Raw genomic sequence first — 25231 nt, forward strand, 5'->3', positions numbered from 1 at the left:
CCCCTGGTACAGGATAAATTGGCATTTTGGTACGGAATGCAACCACGTACTGACGATCTATTTATAGGTATAGTCGATGACGTGTAGTAACGTCATCCGTACACAAAACTTTTTCGCGGGTTGCAGCACTGGACGTCATCCGTACTCAAAGGGTTAATTAGCGAGGGATTATGGGTAAATTAATACCCTGTACGTAATTGCCTCTGTAATCTTTTCCTGTGTTCTTTATGACACCGCACTATACACCATAGCCAAGCCAAGCAATCGACACCATAATTAATAACGCTAAATAAAAACCAACGGGAAACCAGGCATCGAACACTACCGCTGGTGCCACAGCCGCTACATCACGACCTCAATCAGCCAGCGCCGTGGAGCCACGCCGAGAAGAGCAGTGATTGATCCGGGATTTGATTGGCACAAGGACTGGTAAGATGGGACTCGCTGATGGGAGCGGACACGGAGACATCGTGGGATGACGTCAGAGCCTCAAGTACAAAATAATTAGAACGGCGGACATTTTGTTCTTCTCGTGCTGGATCGCATAGCGAACGGTCGCTATTGCTCTTGCGCAAGGAAGATTCATCACAAACGGTTGTGTTCCGACATCTTCATCGTGATCATGAGGAGGAACTGTGGACCAGGGAACTGCGGACCGAGAACTGCGGTTTCCCAAGCAAGAACGACGAATGGACGGGCTCTTGACGAAGCCAGGAGTGAGCGGACACGTGGCGAGGCCTAGTTCGCGCCAACGAGCGCATTTTCCCGCCAAGGACGCGAGGGGGTTTTGACGATTCCTGACGAGATTCAAGAGCCGATTTGAGTTAAGTGCCACAAACTACACATATTAATTTTTACAGTTATTTTTCCCATTGTGTGTATTTGGGTCTGTATGGGAGCGCTCCAATTAGGAATTTTGTTTTATCGTGCATTTTCTTTGTTGCCGGCATTTTGGTTAATAAAGCCGGCATTTTCTTGTACATTGTAAATCTTGTGTCGGTTGAATTAATTATTTCAGGTTTGAAGACTGCCGGTGGGATCCATGAAGGTAAGCGCTTATGGCGTCTCCCCCACTTGCTCCCCATGCGTATAACAACGGTCCGCCATTGAATTGAATGCTTCGGAGTTAAAGCTCGTTTGGTCCTCCGTGTCACCCTGCGGTGTTCACCAGAGGGTAGTCACACGACAATATATGTGTGTGTGTGTGTGTGTGTGTGTGTGCGTGCGGGGGTGCGTGCGTGTGTGTGTGTGTGTCTATGAGTGTATGTATGTGTATATCTATCATGTATGAGTGTATGTATGAGTGTATGTATGAGTGTATGTATGAGTGTATGTATGTGTGTATGTATGAGTATATGTATGTGTGTATGTGTGCATGTGTGAGTGTATGTACGTGTGCATGTGTGAGTGTATGTATGTGTGTATGTATGAGTATATGTATGTGTGTATGAGTGAATGTATGAGTATATGTATGTGTGTATGAGTTTATGTATGAGTGTAGGTGTGCATGTATGAGTGTATGTTTGATCACGTGTGTTCCGTGATCAAAATTCTGTGTGGTCTTATTGAGAAATTGTATCGGCAATCTCATCAGGTGTGTTCCACATCTCAATTATTTTTCAATGCAAACTGCCGTTCTTCCAGTTGAAATACTGAAATAATACTTGAAATATTGTGCTTGTCCGAGTCCACATGAGATTGTAAATCAATAGCACCTTTATTTGCCACAGAGACGTACGTAGCAGTTCTACATACCAAACACTCGGCTTCCCATTGTTCTCGACCATTTCAAAAACAGGGGAATTTTGTCTTTAGTTCGGCAGTGAATTTACACTTTCATTTTGGCATCGTGTTTGGGGATAGAGAAATAAAATATCAAATAAAGAGTTCTTGAAGAAAATGAAACAAGTGTGTATGGTACGGTCTCAGAAAAGACACTGAATCGCGGACTGAGCACACCACTGGACACTCTCTCTCTCTCCCTCTCACTGCGAGGTTGGACAAGAAGTGGACGTGTGAATGTCGATGTTCGAACACGTCCATTACACCATGACGGAGTAGTACAGACTTGTAGCAAACTGTCCTGGACCAAACATTACATAACCACATTTTATCACCATAAGTAAATGTACTAAAAATGGTTTAACCGTTTCAATAAGGTAAAAAATATTATCCAAAATCTCAATGCAAAAACAAAAGCAAAGAAATGGCAACATCCCGGACATTTTAAAATGTAAACAAACCCCCGGCTGGATGGAGATTTAAGCCTGAAATGGACGACATATCTGGGAAAAACCTGACATATGTAATCCCTCTTTAAGTGGACTCTGACATTTCTACCTGACTGCATATTCTGCAGATTTTCTCACAGTGTGCAGCTGTAAGAAGTCTCAGCTACGCTAGTCTGCTCTCGGTCGGATAACTTGTACATTTTCGTGGTCAATTGTTCCAGCTGCCCAAAGAAAACGTTGTTTTGGCCAGACAAGTTTATATGGTGCAGGTACAGTCTGTCGGTCATTATCCATGCAGCAACAGCCAGTTTCGAGGTTCCATTTTGGGTGTGAAGGATATTCCTTTTTTGTGATACATTCCCCAAGGAGTGGGAACCAGACCATTCGGGGGGAGTGGGGAAGAGAGGAGAGGGGAGGTTGGAGGAGGAGAATGGGAGGAAACCATGCCATGCTAAAAAATAAAAAAGGCACCAGTTGCAGAGGAGGTGTCAGGATTCACTCAGAGCTTCTCAACATTAGTGGATGACAAGTCTACATACTGCAGAGAGCCGTCTGTTATGAGGGAAAGGATGGATAGGGAAAGAGAGGGATTGGGGGGCCTTGGCTTTTTCATTAAAGAGAGTGTCAAGATACTTGGCGTTCTCCCCGAGAAGTGTTCAATATAACTCCAACCTTTTAACAGTGAAAGTACAGAAGGGTGAGGGAGATTGAAACCAGACGATCTGTCTTGCTGACGTGTCATTGGATCTTCATACCTCATTACACGTGGCTTTGATCACTGTTGACCAATTCTCATAGATGCCGATAAAGAGAGAGAAGATGAACAACACCAAATCTGGACAGGAATCAATGCTGTTTTTAGACAAAAGACCAAAAAAAAAACTCATTATATCGATCTCCTGAACTACAGGGAGTTAAGTTCAACTCAGAACCCGATTGTCTAATGCTGCCAAGTATAAAAGAAAAAGTGAATTTGCTTGTTTCCAGGAAGCAAACCTTTTGGTGGGCAAAGCACATTTGGTGCGGACAAAACAGGCACAATCTTCAGCATGAACAAATTGTGAGGTCTATCTTGTCCTCCAACCATAATGCATTGCTGAAAGTGAACAACGTGTCCGTTCCTCATGTGGGTACTTTAATTTTACTGCTTATCATATATTTATAATATAAGCAACTCCTGGAAGTTATGAAAACAAACTCTTCTTCCCCCATTATTATTGAAACATCACATCTCCATAAAGGCATTTGCTTAACCATCATCACCCCTTTTCCCCACCTCACCATGTTAAAACAATCAGTGAAAAAGCAAACCACAATGACATCTGAGCATTCTTTAGTAATTACAAGTGCTCCGTAAATTGGCTGTCCGTGCACACACCTTGGCTGTTGAGCTAGCACTGATGAAGAGGCGTGTGCTCCTCCTGGGCGGAGCGTTGGTTAAAGAGTTTGGGGGCACACCGCTGGTCGGGATCAGCACCTGGGTCGTGCTACAAGAGGAAAGCGTTGAGACAACTGAGCCATACAAAGTTAAGAAATATTAGGCAAAGCCGAGTGAGTAACTGAATTTGTTGTTACATTCTTTCTCTGGTTATTTTACGTTCATTTAATCCAACTGGCGAGAAAGCAAAGTGTGAACCCATAATTTTATAATTAGCAAAATTCAACAAGTAAACTTCAGATCTCCATGCTGCGAATAAAAGGAATTGGGGTGGTTGGAGGGATGGGGGAGGAGGGAAGGGGGTCATTCATTCAAGTTTTATCCACAATTAATTTGACCTTTTCATCATTTCACGACAAAAAAAATCAAATTATGCTTTTGAGACAAAGGTGTCACTTTAATTTCACTTCCTCAAGATGCACAGCTTTTGTTATTATTCCCCAAAGTCAATCATCAAGTTCCCCTTGAACCCGGATAGAGTTGGTGGTTTAACAGCGTTAACTAGAATGGGCACTCGGTAGAGCTCATATCTCCGCCAGGCCAGATCTGGATTCGGATCTGAACCAAAATCAAATCGGCTGGTTCTTGTCACCTAAGCAACCCATCCACCAAGTTTTGTCATAACTCATCCGCAACGATTTGAGATATCTTGCTATATATCGATTTTAACCCACCCCGTTTCAATGGTAAAGAATCACTTTAAAAAAATTACAAATTCTCATATCTGGATTCGGATCTTCACCAAAATGGGTCCTAAAAGGAATTGGTCCTAGTAGCACACCAGTACCTGTCCACCAAATTTTGTCAGAATCCGTCCACAAATTTTTGAGACATTCTGCTCACAGCTACAGGCAGGCAGACAGACAGACAGACAGAAGGCAGAGGTAATAATGGATAACAGATCAATATCATTATCATTCCAAGATAAATATACCAAAATTTAAATGAATAAAACAGAATGAAAAAAAATAAAAAATAAATAAGGAAAGTGCCAAAAAGCCCGAAGGTTCTTTCCTCGATCGGTCCAAAATTGGCAGGCGGGTGAACTCCAAACTTGAGTTTATTCCAAATTAAAAACGAAGCAGTAACTCATTACTCCGACATGGCACTGTACACAGCAAAGTAACTTTTAACTTACTCTTCTTCTCCACTTCCATTCAAGAAAGTCCCTCCTAGTACAATCTATACTTGCGAGTTGATTCCCTATCTGGAAGTAACCGGAAATCTCTCGAATCCCGTCGATCCTTCACAGGTTAAAGTCAAACAACATCAACATAACTTGTCCCCTTTGTACTTTACTTCACTTATTGCACAAACATCACGACTCAACAAACCTTACACAGTCATATATAACAAATTCATTTAGTCGGTATCAACGATGTACACGTGTGAACATCGCACTGTACCATACACTGCCTAACAAATACAAATAACAAATTTTGACAGTAGGAAATCAAAGCAATAACTTTTTTTAATTAAATAAAAAATTATAATCAAGAGATCACACCTGCTTTGTGGCGTCGAGCTTTGACTCTCAGACAATGGGCTCAGGCCCTCCCGGCCATTTCCCGACTGGCCAAACATGGGTTTCATCCCACCGGTGTTCAATCGACCCAAGGCCTGGAGATAATCCGATAACAAGCGGGCACACGTAAGAAGACTTATTCAAGGGAAACCAGCATTTACCCCCATTACAACTATTCTACCGTGATGTTTACAGTAACCTGAAATAAGGAATGGATACCATTTCTGCCACCGGATTTTTTTTAGGGTTCATCACCCAGTACAGCAGATAAAACATCATCTGCTTATTAAAATCAAAACTGTAATAATTTTCCATTCAGTAGAATGGCAAATGTCTCAAATTTACCGTACACTGCTGCAGCTGACAATCACAGGAGCATGGTAATTTCTCAAGGTCAAGTTTTAGAACAAATGTTTAGGCCCGTCTTGTGTTATTCATCATTATCCTTCTCATTTTGAGCCTTATATTTGCCTGCCATACCTTCTTTGGGTTAGGCACTAAATTAGAGTCCAAGACAGATGAGCCAGTCGACAGACCAGGAATGCCAGACTGTTCTCCAGGGTTTGGCGAATCCAATGGCAGCACCCCAAAGCTGAAATAAAACATTGCAGGTATTGAAACTACCATGACTCATGGGTGACATTGACACCATTCTTGGGTTTTCGCCTATGTTGTGAAATTTCAATTATTTATTATATATTTCAGCGACTCCAATTTACTTGCACAAAACAAACAAAAAAACAACTAATAATGATGAAGACTATATTCTGCCTTACATTTGAACACTAATTGGTAACAAATCCAGTTGGTTAACCACAAGTGTTTCTGTTTACCTGGGGGTGAGTGGACTGATAGAGGATCCGCCCAAAAGGCTACGGCCGGAACGGGGTCGTGTTCGGACAGGTCGGGATGAGAAGGTGGAGCCCGTGAGCAGCGTGAAAGATTCAGCCGAGGACAGAGTGGTATCGATGACTGAGGCGGATGTGGCAGGAGTGTGGAGTGGATGTTTTGCGATTGATGAAGCTTCAAGATTTATCCGATTAAGTTCCTGCAAGTGTTTATATGACATCTATATTAACAAGATGAAACTGAAGATCAGAATATATGTAACATCAAATATTTTGCTCTTAATTTTCATGGGATCGTTGCATTATCTTTTTAATGGTGTTCATTACCTCCGCCACCAAAGATGGATGGATGGAGGTTATGTTTTCACCCCTGCCTGTCTGTCTGTCTGTGAACAAGATATCTCAAAAAGTTGTGGACGGAGTCGGATGAAATTTGGCAGAGATGTAGCGTATGTGACAGGGACAAAATGATTAGATTTTGGTGAACATCCGAATTCGGATCCGGCTACTAGAATTTTAAAAGCAATTCTTCACCATTGGGAGATAGGGACAAAAACGATACATAGCAGGATATCTTAAAACGTTGTGGACGGATTTGGGCGAAATTTGGTGGACAGGTTGTGTGTGTGACAAGTAAGAATCGATTCAATTTTGGTGAAGATCCAGATCCGGATAAGGCTAGTAGAATTTGATGTTTAAATCATCAAAATCATTGAAAAAAATCAGCAACATATAACATGTTTAAAAAAGTTATCGACGAGTTATGACTAAACTAGGTGGATGAGTTGGTTAGCTGACAAGAACAAGCCGATTAGATTTTGGCACTGGTCCGAATCCAGATCCGGCCTATCAGTGGGATACAAAACATGCTCCACCGAGTGCAGTTGTAGTTTTCTTAATCCAATATTGAGCACCCCATACCATCCCCCTCCCCAACAGTTTCCACATTCCGTACTGTCCGCAGCAACGACACATGGCGAATGTATTTTAGCAGATGGGTGCCACTTGAGAAAAACAGCACAAACAAAGCATTATGAAGTTATACACACATTATGAAGTTGAAGAGGTTATATGCACGCACACCTTTCCTGTCCTTCAAGGAGAGGGCAAGGCTAATAAAGATCCTGGACTTAATGTCTCCTGTGCTTTGTATTCCAAATAAACTGACTCCCTGCTAAGAATAAGAATCCAGTTGTCATGAACACGATTAACTTCGGGTTATCGACAACATTGATGCCTTGCGTATGTGGCACTTTCCAAACTTCAATGCCAATTCAATGAAGGATTCGTACTTACAATTGTTTCTTGGGTGGTGTCTGCAGCATTAGATGCTGTCCCACACATGAGTGGGTAGTTTGATTGGCAAAAGTTCAAATTCTGTGTGGCAGATAACCTGAAGAGTTGCTCTGGGTCTGGATTTTGACCTGAAAAAAAAAGAAAAGAAGGTAAAATGCGAAAACAGATTTTTACAAGAAACCTCCCAAAGACAAATAGCTGCAAAGTAATCGACAAGTGCAATTGGACACAAGTAGAGCACTTCCTGTTATTAACACAGCACTGCATATAAACGAGCATAATTCGGAACTAACGAAGAACCCGACATTCCGGACGGGATTATTCTCCCAGAATTGGCGTATTATAGAACACCTTGTAATATCCCATCCCACCGTGAGTGGTGCTATGCCATATATATTTACATAGAGAAACTGGGCCTCTATGATGGCGACTCCCCAAATACCTCTATTTCCTCCAATACGGATCAACTTATAACCCTCGATCCCAACTCTCTTTTCCTCATCTGTAACTATTCCAACTGTCACCATGTCGGCTGTCTGGGTGTTAACTCTGCTACAACCAGCCATGGCATTGCAGAAAAGGCCTTTTGCGACTTTGTGGGTCTGACCCAATCTGTAACTTCCAGATTTGGATTTCGGCAACTGCTACATTATCCCTCCTGGACCGAGTAATGACGAATGTTCCACACAATTTCACCTGTTCTTCCTCTGCCCCTCTTGGCTTTTCTGACGACTTTCTTGTCAAAGCTCATATACATTCTGCCTATTGTTAGAGAGAAACTCCAACAATGCAGAATATAGTCACGTGAAAAAGTAAGTACACCCCGTGTAAAGTTTTGACTTTTTCAACATATTTCAACATACAGATATTTGATCTTCATTTCAACAATATTGATAGATAAAGGTGATATAATATAACAAATATCATGCAACATTGTCATTTTGTAGCCCATTGTATAATTTAAATTTACATAAATGCAAATTTCGCATGTGGAAAAAGTAAGTACACCCTGGATCCAATAGGTGGTATTGCCCCCTTTGGCAGAAACAACCTCAAGTAGGCGTTTCTTATAATTGTCTACCAGTCTCTGACATCGACTGGGAGAATTTTTTGCCCACTCCTCCATGCAGAATTCTTTCAGCTGTGCGATGTTTGAGGGGTTTCTTGCATGCACAGCTCGTTTCAAATCCCCCCACAACATCTCGATGGGATTTAGATCCGGGCTTTGACTTGGCCATTCCAGAACCCTCCATTTCTTTCTTTTCAGCCATTCCTTGGTGGATTTACTGGTATGTTTAGGATCACTGTCATGTTGCAAGGTCCACCTTCGGTTGAGCTTCAACTTTCCGACAGATGGCCTCACATTATCCTCAAGCACCCTCTTGTACAATGAAGAATTCAGAGTGGATTATATGATGGTGAGCTGCCCAGGCCCGGATGCAGCAAAGCTGCCCCAAACCATAATATTTCCACCACCATGCTTTACAGTTGGTATCAGGTTCTTGTGGTCAAATGCTGTCTTTGGTTTTCCCCAAACATGTCTTCTGGTACTGTGTCCAAATAGCTCTACCTTTGACTCATCTGTCCAGAGCACATTGTTCCAGAAGTACTGGTCTTTGCCTTGGTGTTCATTGGCAAACTTTAGTCTTGCCCTGATGTTCTTTCTGGACAGCAAAGGTTTCCTCCTGGCACACCTCCCATGTAGATCACATTTGTGCAGCCTCTTTCTAATGGTAGACTCGTGCACTTTGACATCAACAGTGCAGTGGCAAGAGGTCCTGTGATGACATTCTGGGGTTCTTAGAGACTTCTTTTAGCATCTTGCAGTCTGCTCTCGGGCTGAACTTGCTGGGGTGGCCTGGCCTGAACAAGTTGGCAGTTGTTTGGAATCTTCTCCACTTGTAGATGATCTTCCGGACAGTCGAATGATTGATTTCAAATTGTTTGGAGATCTTTTTAAATCCCTTCCCAGACTTGTAGGCATCTATAACCTTCTTTCTGAAGGCCTCAGAAAGCTATTTTGATCTCGGCGTGGCGACGCCGCACACTTCAACAACAAAGAGCAAACCAAACTAAATGTCTGAGGTTTAAATAAGACAGGTTCCTCCAAGATCCTCCCTAACGATGTTCTAATCATTTGCACCTGAGCTGGTGCACCTGATTCTAATTTTAGGTATTTGAAGTAGTGATAAATGTAGGGGTGTACTTACTTTTTCCACATGCGAAATTTGCATTTATGTTTATTACCTTCGCAAAAGCGGAAGGTTATGTTTTGATCGCTGTGTATTTATTTGTATGTCTGTGTGTGTGTATGTTAATCGCATAACTCAAAAAGTATTCAACCGAATTGCATGAAATTTGGTGGGATGATTGGTTATTATACGGGACACATTTGATTAGATTTTGGGAAACAGATTTGCTCAAATTCTGACTATTTTTAACTCGATCGTATTTCACTCAAAGTTATGAGCGACTGAAGAAGAAGATGTCCATCCAGGACGTCATCACTATAACGCGATCTCCCGCGATCATTTCAACCTCAAAAAAAATTATAATTGCAGATTTGACAATAGATGAGGCATATTAACAAACGAATGAAACAGATTTGCTCAAATTCTGACTATTTTTAACTCGATCGTATTTCACTCAAAGTTATGCGCGACTGAAGAAGAAGATGTCCATCCAGGACGTCATCACTATAACGCAATCTCCCGCGATCATTTCAACCTCAAAAAAAATTATAATTGCAGATTTGTCAAGAGATGAGGCATATTAACAAACGAATGAAACAGATTTGCTCAAATTCTGACTATTTTTAACTCGATCGTATTTCACTCAAAGTTATGAGCGACTGAAGAAGAGGATGTCCATCCAGACGTCATCACTATAACGCGATCTCCCGCAATCATTTCAACCTCAAATGAAATTCAAATTGCAGATTTGTCAATCGGGGAGGCATATTAACAGACGAATGAAACAGATTTGCTCAAATTCTGATTTTTAAAAATCGATCGCATTTCACATAAAGTTTGAGGTACTAAAGAAGAAGAAGATTCGTTTAGCTTCTCAGATAAAATAAATAATTCTGTCTGCAATTTCAGGTTAATTACCTTCGCAAAAGCGGAAGGTTATGTTTTGATCGCTGTGTATTTATTTGTATGTCTGTGTGTGTGTGTGTATGTTATTCGCATAACTCAAAAAGTATTCAACCGATTCGCATGAAATTTGGTGGGATGATAGGTTATTATCCGGGAACCATTTGATTAGATTTTGGAATCGATCGGGTCAAAGGTCAAGGTCAAGGTCATGAAAAGGTCAAAATCGTCTTTTTACCATAGCACGGTCAATTTGTGTCCAATTTGTATGAAACTAATGCCAAAATGCTTTGCTACACAGATCTTGTAGTCTTTTATTTTGGCAACAAAAGTAGCTGCGGCGAAGGTATGCGCTCTACCGAGTGCCCGTTCTAGTTTAAATTATACAATGGACTACAAAATGTAAATGTGTCATGATATTTGTTATATTATATCACCTTTATCTGTCAATATTGTTGAAATGAAGATCAAATAGCTGTATGTTGAAATATGTTGAAAAAGTCAAAACTTTACATGGGGTGTACTTACTTTTTCACGTGACTGTAGTTATTCGTGCAGGTCAAATTAGCAGGGATTGCAACCTGCCCTCTAACAAAAGGATAGAGCTACTATTTCCAGAGAACATGATATTAATTCTGCCTGGGAATACTTTCCCAAAAGCCTACATTCTCTCATGTAACTGTTTATCCTTTCCCACCTGTAACTATCCTATCCACTGAATCATGTGATGGGGCAGTTGCAGTCAAGCAACTTGCTCTCTCGACACAGAAAGCTAACCTCACTAAGGATAACTTTAGTTCATTCCGTAAAGCTTGCAACAAATGTGTCCATCCTGAAATAAACCATAAAACACCATCTTGCAAATCTCAAAGCTGAACTCTCCAACAAGTCTTCTTTCTCCAAATTATGGTGGAACCTTTTCAAGTTCGTCACTGATATACACCTACACCCGTACTCGCTGTCCATCCCCTCCGTCACTTCAAACAGCATTGGTGTAGATTCTGCCCAAGATAAGACAGAATGTCCAAACTCTGAGTTTGCCTCCAGATGTCATGTACCCAACTCGCTTTGTCCCCATCTTACCCCATCATTACCCACTGTCTGCTAGACTTTGTGTCCTTCTCACCCGAGAGGGAAGCCAAAGTCCTGTAAGGCCTTGACCCTGCTTCAGCAATGGACCCTCATGGCATCAATGCACATGTTCTCAAATCCTGCTCTGCCATTGCTTGGTTGGTTCCCTTTTATCCGCCCTATTCAGTCTGTCCTCCTTTGACCGCTTCCCATCAGCCTCAAAGTCATAAAACATCACGTCCATATACAAGAAGGGTGCAAAAACAGATCCTATCAACTCCAGTTCAAGGAGCTTACATCCAATATGGGACTTTTGAAATGACGTATGAATGCTAAGCGAGGCCTTTTACGCATGCATTGTGTGTTTACAGCGACTCCATTCTGCTCAAGGTGCACTTTTAACCTGCCATTGCTGGCGTGAGACCTGTGTCTTAAATGGACTTTTAAACATAATTTCAGCATTTAGATGATGGAGTGCCAATTTCAAAATGGTTACCACAATTGCTCTGTTTCTGAATGAAAATCGGATTCACGAGAAAATTGCAAACGTGAGAAATTTCCATGGATGAGAGTCGAGGAGTTCCTATCATTTCCTGTTAACACTATTAGCAAGCAAACATGCACACAAACGAACGAACGCTCCTCCTTTCACCAATAGCTGCAAAACTAGTATAATTTTTCGCTGTGGCCCCGGAACCAAACAAAAACGCATGTTTATTTATAACGGACTCTTACAATGCACACAAATCCCACCCACCCCAAACTGATTAATAGTAAATATCATCATTTTAAACTTAACCTGTGCATCAACAAGCACCATATATGACATTCCCATCGGTGTTAAGAAGCAAGAAGGTTTGGGTAGAACAGGCCCATCGATGAACCTTGGGTCTTTCACGGGTGCACATCGTCAGAAGGTTTTGCAATAAGGACAGCAATTCACTCCTCACCTTTACACTCTCTTTCTCTTTTATTTTGCTTTCCTCTCATTTCCTCAGTCCAAAAAATTAATGGCCCCTAGTTCCCAGCATTGTGGGGTGCGAAGAATCTCCGGCGACCTGCCTGGTGCTGCGCCAATGAGAGGGGGTGGGGGCTCAGGCCGTAGTATCGGTCCTAACCAAACTACTTTCCTTTTGAATCAACGTCACTCTTTTTCAATTAATTTCACCAACATTCGTGGTCTTTCTTTGAATCTTTCCTCTGTTGAGCATCACCAAGCAAGTTCCTCTCCTGATATCTTGCTTCTCTCGGAGACCCCATTGTCACATGATGCTCTTGTTAACTCCTTTAACATTTCAAACTATAACCTACACTCATGATTCTGCTTCAGTGGAGGAGTGTGTATCCACTCCAACATCAACACACCGGTTGTATGCCTTGTGGACCTTGAATCGCCAAACTTTGATGTCATCTTGTTGAAGGTTTGTCTGCCGACCATCATTACTTTTCTCTGTTTCACTTCCTGCTCGCCCAACTCTTCAAACTTTATAACTTTCTTTGACTATCTTAATTCCTGCCATGAGGCCATGACATCCCAACACCCTCAAGCAGAATTCCTCTATTTAGGAGACTTCAATGGACACCACCGAGAATTGTTTAAATCTGAGAAGCTTAAACGAGTAGTACCAGATTACCTCCAACTTGGAATACCCTGTTCAGATTCTGCATGGCAGATATATATATGTGTAATGTGTATATATATATATAGGCTGGGACATCAAGTGTTGTGTATATATATATATATATATATTCATATATATATATATATACCGCCTTCTAAATTGTACACAAGAGTTCGATCATTGGACTCATCAAGTGTTGTATATCAGAGGAGCGAGAATGTTAATTGTGTTTACAGTGAAATATATGAATCAACGTGTTCAAAAACACTAGGCCATGTATATTAAGTGTGGGTATAGTAAAGTTGGTATATTTTATGTCTTTTAATTATTAATTTTGACATGATTGAGGTGGAACCTGTAGCTTTGTCAACTTAAAGTGACACCACTTACTCAATAATGCATTTGTTATTTACTCTGAAACAAAACATGTTTATTGTAGTAATTAAATTGTAGCATCTGAAGTCATTCAGGAACTCCAAGGATGGATTGTTCATGAATATTCATGAGTACAGTACCAGAACTCATTTAGCATTCGGAAACAGTTCCCCATCATACTGTGTATGTTTGTGAATATACGGCGAGCTGTTCTAGTTGTAATTTCCATCTATATATTTTTCACACACGAGTAAAGAACCCACTCAGAGCCTAAGGTTTGATCTGTTCTTAAGCGCCATGACGGCACATGGTGTAGCAGTACAAGCGGCAGGGTTTTTTTTCTTTTTAACGGAAAAGGAGTGCAGTATGAGTTTTCAAGTCATTCCATTGGGTACTTAATGTGTACTCGAAGGTGGGTGACATCAGAGGAAGTTAAAGTAGACAATTAAAAAAAAAAAATTACTGTCGTATGACGTGCTGAAGTATAGACAGTAAATACCATGAATTATGTGGTTCCCAATTGACGGTCTGTGGTCATTTATCGCTGACCTTTGGCGGTCCCTGTCGAGAAAAATGTTAACAACCACTGATCAAGAGAGTCTGACAATGTAATATGCCCTTCAATCCTGGAATAACTCATCGTCTTGACCTGTTGCTCCAGAAGGATCGTCAAACTAACCCACCCATCTATTTCCATGGTCAGCCACTGGAAGAGGTCCAATCTCTTGAACTTCATGGCCTCACCATTAGCCATGGCCTCTCCTTGGCCAACATAGCAAAGCCGGCCTCCAAAGCCACCCACAGACTTGGCATCCTTAGTCAATCCAAGTAGTTCCTTGGAAAATCAGAGCAACCGTCTATGAGGCATTTGCTGGTATCTCAATGGAGTACTGCTCTCCACTATTGCCTGGTGTCGAAGCATCACATGTGTCTCTCGTGGATTCTGTGGAATCCTAAGCTCTCATCAATGTTGAATCTCTTATGATGAGTATAATCTCTTATCTCTCTATAATCTTATAATCTCTTATTATGATTTGAAGCACAAAGTCTGTTGCTTTCACATCTCAGGCAGGTCAGTGGTCTCTGTTTTTTACCGGCTCTTCTCAAATGTTGCTCCCTCTGCTCTGTCAGTCCTCCGAGCCTCATTTATCTACCCCAGGATACATGCGTTCTTCCAGTAATCTCCCCCTGGTTAAACTTCCTAAAAGCAGGCTGATTGAACACAAACGACTTTGTTCCTCACTTCTCCTGTCGATGGAACCACCTTCCAGAGGTCTTTCCTACTCTTCTCTCCAGGGCTTCAAAAGCAGGCCGTGCACCGCCACTTCATATTGTCCGTGCCCCCAGCCCATCCTCACCAGCAATCTTTATTACCACCATTCCGAACACAAATATTTCAATTCCTGGTTTTAACATTTCCTCCATGCTCTCCATTTTTCTTTTCCTGCTCATTAATTCCCTTGTTGGTTGTGCTCAATTGTTGCCCCGCTACCCCACTGCCACTTCAACCTTGCGCCACCATTAACCTCAGTCTTGTAGAGAAAAATAATACACAATAACAATTGATTTCCCTTTGTAACCAAAGAAGGTCGTTCACATGTGACGCATGAACAGGTGACACGTGGGTGCATGAACACATGTATTGTGTAGGAGCTGCAGCCTACACAGCATGCATGCTATGCGATGGCGATTAGTGCATCCTGGAGTTAAGGAACATCCAAGAAGACAAGATCACTTGCAATCTGCAGTTAAGTTGGTACATTGGAGATAACTCGCCTACTCCATAGGAAAACACAGTTTAACGTCCACCAGCTAATGCAAGCAGAAAAGAAAACCCAGCTTAACATCCATCCATTGGATGGCGCACTATGTTGGGTCAACACTCTGCTTGCGAAGCACCAATCCGACAGTTTACAACTGGGTCGAGATTCAAACACAGGCTTTAAAGCTCAGAGGTGAGTACATACGAGTCGAGGCTATGCTGCCAGCCCATATAGGACAAAAAGCACACGCGTGTGACACACAATCAGAATACTAGCATTTAACTGATAGATATTTATTTCATTTGTTGACCATGACAATGAAAGAGTCAAGTTTACCGTTTTCACAAAGTGACTCAAAGGAAGTCCATAGAAATGGGTTCAACGTGAGGCTTTTCTGGAAGCACTCCGCTCCTTTCGCTCCCCTGTCAGTTTTGCTGCAACACAAGGGGATGTTGAAAATACGCACATGGCAGTGACACTTTTATGTGCAATCATAGATATGTGCAATCAGCGACTCTTACCAGTATATCTGGCCCAGCATTGCCAAAGAAAAGCAAGCAGCGTCACCAAAATCAGCAACAATCTCATCTGTCGTACGAATCCTTCCCAGGATTCCGCCAGCAACCACCTGCTCCGCCTCGGACAATCTGTGCATAAGAGCGGTAGCAAGGTGGCTCAATCCAGGACCGTTTTTAAACTTCAGCGCCGAAAATGCTTATTCCAGAAATACACATGGCCTCCTGGAAGGCATCAGGTAGTGCTGTATGCCTTTACAATTTCTGCCTGTACAAATAACATGACTCCAAGCAAATCTTGTCCATTTGGGCTGAGACTTTGATTCAATAATTCTCTTTCACAACCCTTTGTCAGGAAAGCCAATATTCAAACAAAACAAAGTACAGATATGGAAGCACGCACTTGCCCATCTCCAGGCAGCACTTGGCCAGGAGGAAGCGGCACTGCGCACTAGTCCAGCTATGCGCCTTTAGTAGGTTGTAGGCCCTGTATGGCTTGCTTGAGCGGAAGTAGCAGGTAGCCAGAAGGTAAAGGACATCATCCGTCACAACTAAAGATGGGTAGGGGACAATAGAGGAGATTGAAAAAGTGAGAGAATTAACACCGTTAAGGAAGGAAAGAGGATGGGCATGGATGACTGGAAAAGGAAACCGAGAGATAAATGGAAGAAAAACAAAAGACAAGATACGAATGAGGATTTAAAAAAAACAGGGTGAACGTGAGCAGGAGAGGAGTGCTAAGACTGTTTGATTATTGCTAGCTTATAATAGTGACTTTTGTTAACTGCGGGGGTACCTTCTGCGTAGAGCCTCTCCGCCAGAAACACAGCATCCCGGTACGCATAATGGTTCAATGCGTGCCATATTGCAGCCTTAGGAGATCATACATTCACATTAGGATTTGAAATACCACAATCACAAGAAACAAACAACCTGTACATTTGCATGGCAACAAATGGCATAACATTACCAGGTGCACCATCTTTTCAATTAATCCAACAGCAAACTGTAATGTTGTGGTGATATGGGATACAAAAGGACATTGAAACCTTAAATAAATGGTATCTCAAGGGTCAGATTTAGGATTCGTTCTAATGATCCTAATTAATTCCTTTTGCCTCTTCCAGTTCCTGTGCGGGTGCGACAAGCTTTTGCGCTTCTTCATCAGTCAAAACTTTGTCCGACGTGGTCTTTGCAATCCCAGTGGAATGGGGTTTAGGCCGAAAAAAAAATATTGCTGGTCTCTGGTCAGACCAAAGTTCCAGAATTGAGTGTTTTTTTTTCTTTTTCTTTTCTTTTTGAAAAGCATGGATTGCACATATAAAGGTGTTGTTTTTTGTGTCCTCATGCCTTGCGGTCCTCCTCATCTGCCGTGGCGCCGTCCAGAGAGAAATTAAAGACAGCCAATGGGACTGGTAGGCCTTTTTGTAAATAATGAACACAAGCTTAAGTTATTTTAAAATGTATTTATTATGAAAATCATTGAGTTCTTCAAGCATATTAATTAATGAATGAATGATCGCTTTAAGGCCATTTTCCCCGCTAGAGCAGGGGTTAGCCTTGCGGGCCCCATGACAGTCATGGTTCCCTGTTTGAGGCAATGTTTTTATGGCCGGATGCCCTTCCTGACGCCAACCCTTGGTCGCCTCTTACGATGCACAGGGATACGGTGTACCTATTCTAAACCGGGGTACACACCGTGATCATTCATCCCAGCAAGCTGGTACTCAATTTGCCGACCTCGGAAGGATGACAGGCTGAGTCAACCCCCCTGGCGTTAATTCAGCGATCGATCGGGATTCGAACCCAGGATCCTCGGATCCCAAGCCGGCACCCTAACCGCTAAGCCAACACCAGGCCTCTTCAAGCATATTATAGACTGCTATTTCGTTCTCGTGATCGCCTCGCCGTACCGTTAAACATTCCAATGCGTCGATCGCGTCAACACTGCACATGCGCAAGTGGTCTAACAAGCCGATGGTCTCCCACGATCTCTTCTGCCAGTCCACCGGATTATCACAGACACTTACAACTTCATGACAAACGAGATAGGATCCAGGCCTAACTAACGAGACCACCCGCAGCTCTCTAGGCCTTCTGGTTGCTTCACAAAAACCCGACAAAGAACGTCTTCGTTTCAATAAATTACAATATCCAGCCGATTGGATTCATGACGTCACGGCACACAACACTACTCATATCCTTGGAACGGCTGGTTGGATTTGGACAAACTAAACGTAGTGTTGTAAGGGAGAACCGTGCGCGAACGTCGATACCAATGGCGACCGTCACAGACCCGTATTTCCCGAGATAGCGCGCCGGCGCGGCAACAACAGGCGCGCGCTGTTGTCGGTACCGTTGGAAAAAAAAAAAATTGTTGACGCGCAGGGTCAAAATCGATGCGCGTGCTGACCAGAGACCGGAAATATATTTTTCTCGGCCTTACATGTTCCATATTGATTTCTCTTGGAAGGGTGCCTGTGTGTCAGAGGAGTGCAATGAGGTAGGAAGGCAGTACGCACTGGTTGATCATGGTAATCTTATAGTCGCAACATATCCTTACATTCCCATCAGATTTCATAACTGGTACAATGGGATCCGACCAATTAGCGAATTGGACCAGTTCCATAATGCCTTCACTTTGGAGCCAGCAGAATTCACCATCAACCATCGCCCACAACAAAAGACGCACTTGGTCATAGCTTCAAAAATCTCGAGGATTTTGAATCAAAGTTAATTTAAATTAATTATTTGTCCACAAAGAAAAGAAAATTGCACCGTCAAACAAAGCTCACAAATGTATGATAAAATATACAATTAATTCCAAATACAGATAAAATAATAAACTCGAAGGGCACTCAGTAGAGCGCATACCTCCGCCAGGCTGAAAAGTTCTCGTTTTGTATTCCACCAATAGCCCGGATCTGGATCAGGACCTGAATCAAGATCAATTTGGCTTCTTCTCGTCGCTTCCTCAACTCATCCACCAACATTGTCATAACTTGTCCAGAACTTTTTGAGCTATTGTGCTATTTATCGGTTTTGGCTTGATCTCTGATGGTGAAGAATCAGAAAATATAATCCAGTATCCAGATCCAGACCTTCACCAATATCGAATCAATTTGTCCTTGTCACACACACAAGTCACAACATATCCATATATTGTCGCATATAGTCGTTATGACAATGTTGGTGGATAAGTTGAGGAAGTGACAAGAAGAAGCCAAATTGATCTTGATTCAGGTCCTGATCCAGATCCGGCCTATTGGTGGAATACAAAACGTGCACTTTTCAGCCTGGCGGAGGTATGCGCTCTACTGAGTGCCCTTCGAGTTTATTATTTTATCTGTATTTGGAATTAATTGTATATTTTATCATACATTTGTGAGCTTTGTTTGACAGTGCAATTTTCTTTTCTTTGTGGACAAATAATTAATTTAAATTAACTTTGATTCAAAATCCCCGAGATTTTTGAAGCTATGACCAAGTGCGTCTTTTGTTGTGGGCGATGGTTGATGGTGAATTCTGCTGGCTCCAAAGTGAAGGCATTATGGAACTGGTCCAATTCGCTTATTGGTCGGATCCCATTGTACCAGTTATGAAATCTGATGGGAATGTAAGGATATGTTGCGACTATAATTTGTCCTTGTTACCGGTGTGTACCCCGGTTTAGAATAGGTACACCGTATCCCTGCGTGTCGTAAGAGGCGACTAAAGGGGTTGGCGTCAGGAAGGTCACCCGGCCATAAAAACATTGCCTCAAAAAGAGAACCATGACAATTACGACTACATATGGGCAGGGTACAGCCCGAAGTACCCCGTGGGGGACCCCACTCCCTCTCGTCAAAACTCAAGGTGGGGAACCCGATCGAAGCAAGGGTGGAAATCATTCCATTTATGACGACGAAACGTCTGATGCCCGACGTGGAGATCGGTTTCTGAGATTTGGGACATGGAATGTAGGGACAATGACAGGGAGATCAGGAGAAGTGGAGGAAGTATTGGTGAGCAGAAGAGTGGACATATGTTGTGTGCAGCAGACGAGATGGAAGGGAAGTGGTGTGAGAATGGTGAAGGGTAGGCAGGGACAGAAATACAAGTTTGTGTAGCAAGGGTGCCCGGAGGGCATGCATGGCGTTGGTGTCCTGTTTTCTGAAGAGTTTGTAGACAGTGTGGTGAGTGTGACTAGAGTGAGTGAAAGGTTGATGATGGTGAAAATGATGATTGGAAAGCTCTTGGTGAACATCATCTCGGGATATGCTCTGCAGGTTGGTCGGAGCGATGAAGAGAAGGACAAGTTCTGGTGTGCTATAGAGAAGCTGATGGAAAACGTGAAAGATGAGGAAGTTGTTGTGGTAGGAGGAGACCTAAATGGACATGTGGGAAGGAGTATGGACGGTTTTGAGGGAGTTCATGGGGGTTACGGATATGGTGTGAGAAATGGAGAAGGTGAAAGGATTTTGGAGTTTGCTGATGGAGCTGATTTGTTGATTTGTAATACTCAGTTCCAGAAAGAGGATAATAAGCTTGTTACATACACGTCAGGTGGGTCGACGACAACCGTTGACTACCTGCTGGTGCGTAGGCGAGATAGGGGGCACCTCCGGGACACAAAGGTGATCCCGGGGGAGGAGGCTGTTTCACAGCACCACTTGGTTGTCTGCGACATAAGGATGAAAGGTGCGAGGAGAGCTCGGCGGGTGAAGTGCCAACCGAGAATGAAGGTGTGGAGGTTGAAAGAGGTGACAGTGAGGGAGGCATTCAAAGAGAGGACGAGTATGGTAGAGGATGATGTGGTTGAGCTTGAAAGTAGTTGGATGTCAATGAAAGATAGTCTGTTGGGAGCCGTTGGCGAGGTATGTGGATGGACAAAAGGATCACCGAGGCACTCGGAAACATGGTGCTGGGATGATGAAGTTGGAAAGAAGATTGACGAGAAGAGGAAGAAGTTCAAGGAGTGGCAGAAGGCGAAGGGTATGGGAGCAGAAAAAGCAGAGCATGAAAGTTATAAGGCAGCCAAGAAGGCTGCAAAGAAAGAGGTAGTAAAGGCGCAGGAGGCATGTAGGAAAATGTTCGGAGAACGCTTGGATTCGGAAGAGGGTCAGAGAGCGGTATTCAGGTTTGCAAAGCAGATAGCGAAAGAGAGGTGTGATGTGATGGGGGTGAGTTGCTTGAAGGATGAAGTGGGACAAATCGTTGTGGACCCAGATGGAATTAAAGGAAGATGGAAGAGATATATGGAAATACTGTTGAATGCAGAGAATGAATGGGATGGCAACATAGAGAGTAACCCAGTTTTAGGACCGGCAGAGAAGATAACCGAGAAGGAAGTTGAGGAAGCGATAAAAGCAATGAAGAGTAGAAAAGCGGGAGGGCCGACAGGAGTTGTGGGAGATATGTTGAAGGCAGCGGGAAATTGGGATGTGAAGAGAATGACAGAGATCTGCAAACTGGTGGTGAAAGAAGACCGCATTCCAGTGGATTGGGAACTGAGTACCCTCGTCCCTCTATACAAGGGGAAAGGTGACCCTCTGGACTGTGGCTCGTACCGAGCGATAAAGTCATTGGAGCATGGAATGAAGGTATTGGAAAGGGTGTTGGAGAGGAGAACAAGGAAGAAAGTGAAGATTGACGAAATGCAGTTTGGATTTATGCCAGGAAGAGGAACGACAGACGCGCTTTTTATTGTGAGGCAGTTGCAGGAGAAGTATATGGAGAAGAGGAAGAAGTTGTTTCTTGGGTTTGTTGATCTGGAGAAAGCATTCGATAGGGTTCCACGTGAAGTAGTGACATGGGCATTGAGGAAGTGGAGTTCTCGGAGTGGAGGAATGGTTGATCAGAGTAGTGATGGCAATGTACAAAAGAGCGCGCACAGCTGTAAGGACGAAGGACGGGAACAGTGGTGAGTTTGAGGTGAAGGTGGGAGTGCATCAGGGGTCGGTACTAAGTCCACTACTATTTGTAGCTGTGATGGAGGTGCTGGCTCAGAACGTAAAGGAGGGTTTACCGTGGGAGTTGTTGTATGCAGATGATCTGGTGTTGATTGCAGAAAGTATTGATGGACTGAAGGAGAAGATGAACAAGTGGAAGGAATGTATGGAGAGAAAAGGTCTGAAGGTGAATATCGGAAAAACGAAGGTGATGGCAAGTGGTAAAGCATGTGGTGAGGTGGAAAGAACTGGGAAGTGGCCATGTGCTGTGTGCAGGAAGGGTGTCGGAGTGAATTCCATTCAATGTACAATGTGCGCTGAGTGGGTTCATCAAAAATGTAGTGGTTTGAGAGGGTCATTAACCAGTGTGGCAGCTACATTCAAGTGTAAGGTGTGCACAGAGGGAGCCGAGGATGGAAGAAATGTTGAGTTGTATCTTGGAGATGGCGTGAAGCTGGAAGGTGTGAAAACATTTTGCTACCTTGGAGACATGCTGAATGGAGAAGGTGGATCAGACTCGGCAACAGTTGCTCGAGTGAGATGTGCATGGAAGAAGTTTCGGGAACTGAGTGGCGTGCTGACGAGGAGGGGAGTGTCGTTGAAGCTGAAGGGAAAGGTGTATGCTGCATGTGTGAGAAGTGTTATGATTTATGGGAGCGAGACATGGGTAATGAATGTAGAGCAGCAACGAAGGCTGGAAAGGGTGGAAATGCAAATGGTTCGGTGGATGTGTGGAGTATCGTTGAGAGAGAGGAAGACAAATGATGAATTGCGAAAGATGATGGGAATACAGCCTGTGATTGATGCTGTGAAGAGGAACAGGTTGAGATGGTTTGGTCATGTGTTGAGGAAGGATGAAAGTGACTGGTTGAGAAGAGTGATGGAAATGAATGTAGAAGGAAGTAGAGGACGGGGAAGACCGAGAAAGACTTGGCTAAAGATGGTCGAAGAAGAAATGCGGGCAAAGGGGTTAACAAGGGGAGATGCAGAAAATAGGGCAAAATGGAGAACATTGTCATGAGGACCGCAAGGCTAACCCCCGCTCTTGCAGGGAAAATGGCCTTAAAATGCCTGTTGTTGTTGTTTGTACACACACAGCCTCTCCAACAAGTTTCATCTGAATCTGTCCACAACTTTTTGAGATGTCCTGCTCATAGACAGACAGATAAACAGACAAATGGGTGAAAACATAATCTCTGTCCACCTTCGGGAGCGTAAGTAATAACAACAGCACAAGAAAACACCACCATCAAACTCAGCATTGCACAGAGGGCATAATTCAACAGACAACTACAGTATTAATTAGAACGGCACTCGGTAGAGCGCATACCTCCGGCCAGGCTGAACTTTGTTTTGTATCCCAATGATAGGCCGGATCTGGATTCGGACGTGAATCAAAATCTAATCGGCTTGTTCTTGTCACATAACGAATTCATTCACCTCGTTTAGTCATAAGTCATCCATAACTTTTAAAAATATCATGTTATATATCGCTTTTCGCCCGATCCCTCAATCGTGAAGAAACACTCAATAATTAAATAATTCTCGCACCCGAATCCATATTCCGATCTTCACCAAAATGGAATCGCTTAGTCCTCGTCAGACACCCAACTTCTTCACCAAGTATCGTCCAAATTCGTCCATACTTTTTGAGATATCCTGCTATATATCGTTTTTGGCCCTGTCTCCCAATGGAGGAGATACACTTAAAAAGAAACACTTAAAAAATTCGACGAGCCCAATCCAGATCCTGATCTTCACCAAAATCTAATCATTTTGTCCTTGTCACATACGCTACCTCTCCGCCAAATTTTGTCCACATCCATCCATAACTTTTTGAGATATCCTGCTATGTATCGTTTTTGGTCCTATCTTAGTCCAGTCAATCTACGCCATTTTGGGGTCGAACCCACCACAAATTGCAATAGTAATGAAACATGCATTTTTCAATGTCAAATTTAGTGGAGAATGACATACTAAAAGTCAAGGAGAATCGGAGCATTGGAACATTTCCAATTTTTGCAATCTTTAAGAGAAGGTTTTAAGCGAAAATCTGCATAAAATTTTCAGACCAAAAACTGTTTCCGTGCTAAATCCTTATGAGATCCTGCAATTTTATGTCCCTGAGGCCTGCAATGTAATGGCTTTATGTGAACAAGTTCATATCGTACTATATATACAAAAAAAATCGTTAAATAATATTGAAAATAATATTGAAAAAAATATATATATATTGAAAAAAAAAAAAAGTGTTTTATTTAATAATTGAATGAACTGCGATTCAAGCACCAACCTAAGAGCTTATTCTTCTTCTGGATCACTTTCTGGTTCTGACAAGGTCACATTAGAACAGTGAAGTCCTTTGCATTCACTGCATGCGTAAGAGCATTCCAGGCTGTACTTGCGACAGCTGCATCGTAGGGTGCTGCAGTCTGTTTTGCAGCCACAGTGGATGGCATCTAGAAGGTAATCTGGAGCAGGCTTCATCTCGGTCATCACGGGAACCATTCTCTCGTCACGGATAGCCCATCCCCAACCATTGGCATCCATGGCAACTCCTTGCCACTGCTGAACCTGAACATACACCCGTAGGCAATGTTGCTTTGCAGATGCTGATTGATGTAGGGGGCAGGGTACGAGGCTCAACTCTGACAGTGCTTGTTGAAACCTTCTGGTGGAAGCGTTGAAGCCTCAGCATGTCCAGTGTTTCCCCGGGCTGGGCATTATACAAGCAAACCAGGGCATTCTCTCCAGCTGTCATGACATCCTCTTTTGACGCTCCAGGAGTGTTGAAGTTTGCCAAAAGCTCGGAGAAATACGCACTGGAGTTCAGCTTCTTCAAGGCTGTTGATTTGCCAATCGAGTAAATTCTTGACGTGGTATCACAACCCAGGAGTCCATGTGCAACAAGAAGCTTGTCACAAACATTGCGTCCAAGTGACTTTTGCACTTGCTCGATATTCCAACATCTTGCTTGCCTCCTTGACGTCAGCTTAGGCTCAGGTCGGAAGAACAGGTTGTGAGATGTGGGCCCTGCACGACTGCAAAGGAGAACAAGAAGATCGGTGTCGTCGCCAACTATCACGGTGTCCTTGGTGTTTGCACATGCAATGGCTGTCTCCACTATGAGAACATCTGCATCTGCCCTGGCATGATGAACAGCGTTGTGCCGCCGTTGAAGGTCATCACTCAGTAGATTGATGAAACGTTGTTTATTTGTTTGGTTGGCAAGGAAGTCATCTTTCTTCATAGTACATACCATGTCCGTTGTGAAGTTGACAAGGGGACTGCTGTGAGATCGAAAGCGCCTGCTGTGCGCTACATCTTTGGTGGAGGGTGCGCTCACATATCCATCGAACACTATGACAGCGTTACCATACCTGTCTCCAACATATCGCACGTAGTGACTGGCGATTCCTCCATATGTCTCGCCAGAATTCCAAGGAATTCTGTGTAGCAATGCCCCACCATCCAGAACATATTGCACATTCTGTGGCAGCACTGTGTTGCGAACGTCAAGGG

The 25231-nt window shown here is 43.0% G+C and overlaps 1 protein-coding gene across 5 annotated transcripts in view; it reads right to left on the reverse strand.

The window, feature by feature from the left end:
* CDC27 (cell division cycle 27) overlaps positions 1-25231 on the reverse strand; it is a 61142-nt gene that overhangs the window by 31060 nt on the left and 4851 nt on the right. For all 5 annotated transcript variants that reach the window (XR_013623771.1, XM_068119684.2, XM_068119683.2 and 2 more), the window contains exons 3-11: positions 16576-16651; positions 16183-16330; positions 15786-15911; positions 15601-15698; positions 7339-7466; positions 6028-6242; positions 5675-5786; positions 5177-5289; positions 3610-3718 (exon numbers count right to left, since the gene is read on the reverse strand). Coding sequence is in view for 4 of the 5 variants with exons in the window: in XM_068119684.2 (XP_067975785.1) it covers positions 3610-3718; positions 5177-5289; positions 5675-5786; positions 6028-6242; positions 7339-7466; positions 15601-15698; positions 15786-15911; positions 16183-16330; positions 16576-16651 (1125 nt within the window). In the remaining variant the exon portion in view is untranslated. The remainder of the gene's footprint in view (positions 1-3609; positions 3719-5176; positions 5290-5674; positions 5787-6027; positions 6243-7338; positions 7467-15600; positions 15699-15785; positions 15912-16182; positions 16331-16575; positions 16652-25231) is intronic.

Source organism: Myxine glutinosa, chromosome 6, assembly GCF_964187855.1.
Source record: "Myxine glutinosa chromosome 6, kmMyxGlut1.1, whole genome shotgun sequence".
Taxonomy (NCBI): domain Eukaryota; kingdom Metazoa; phylum Chordata; class Myxini; order Myxiniformes; family Myxinidae; genus Myxine; species Myxine glutinosa.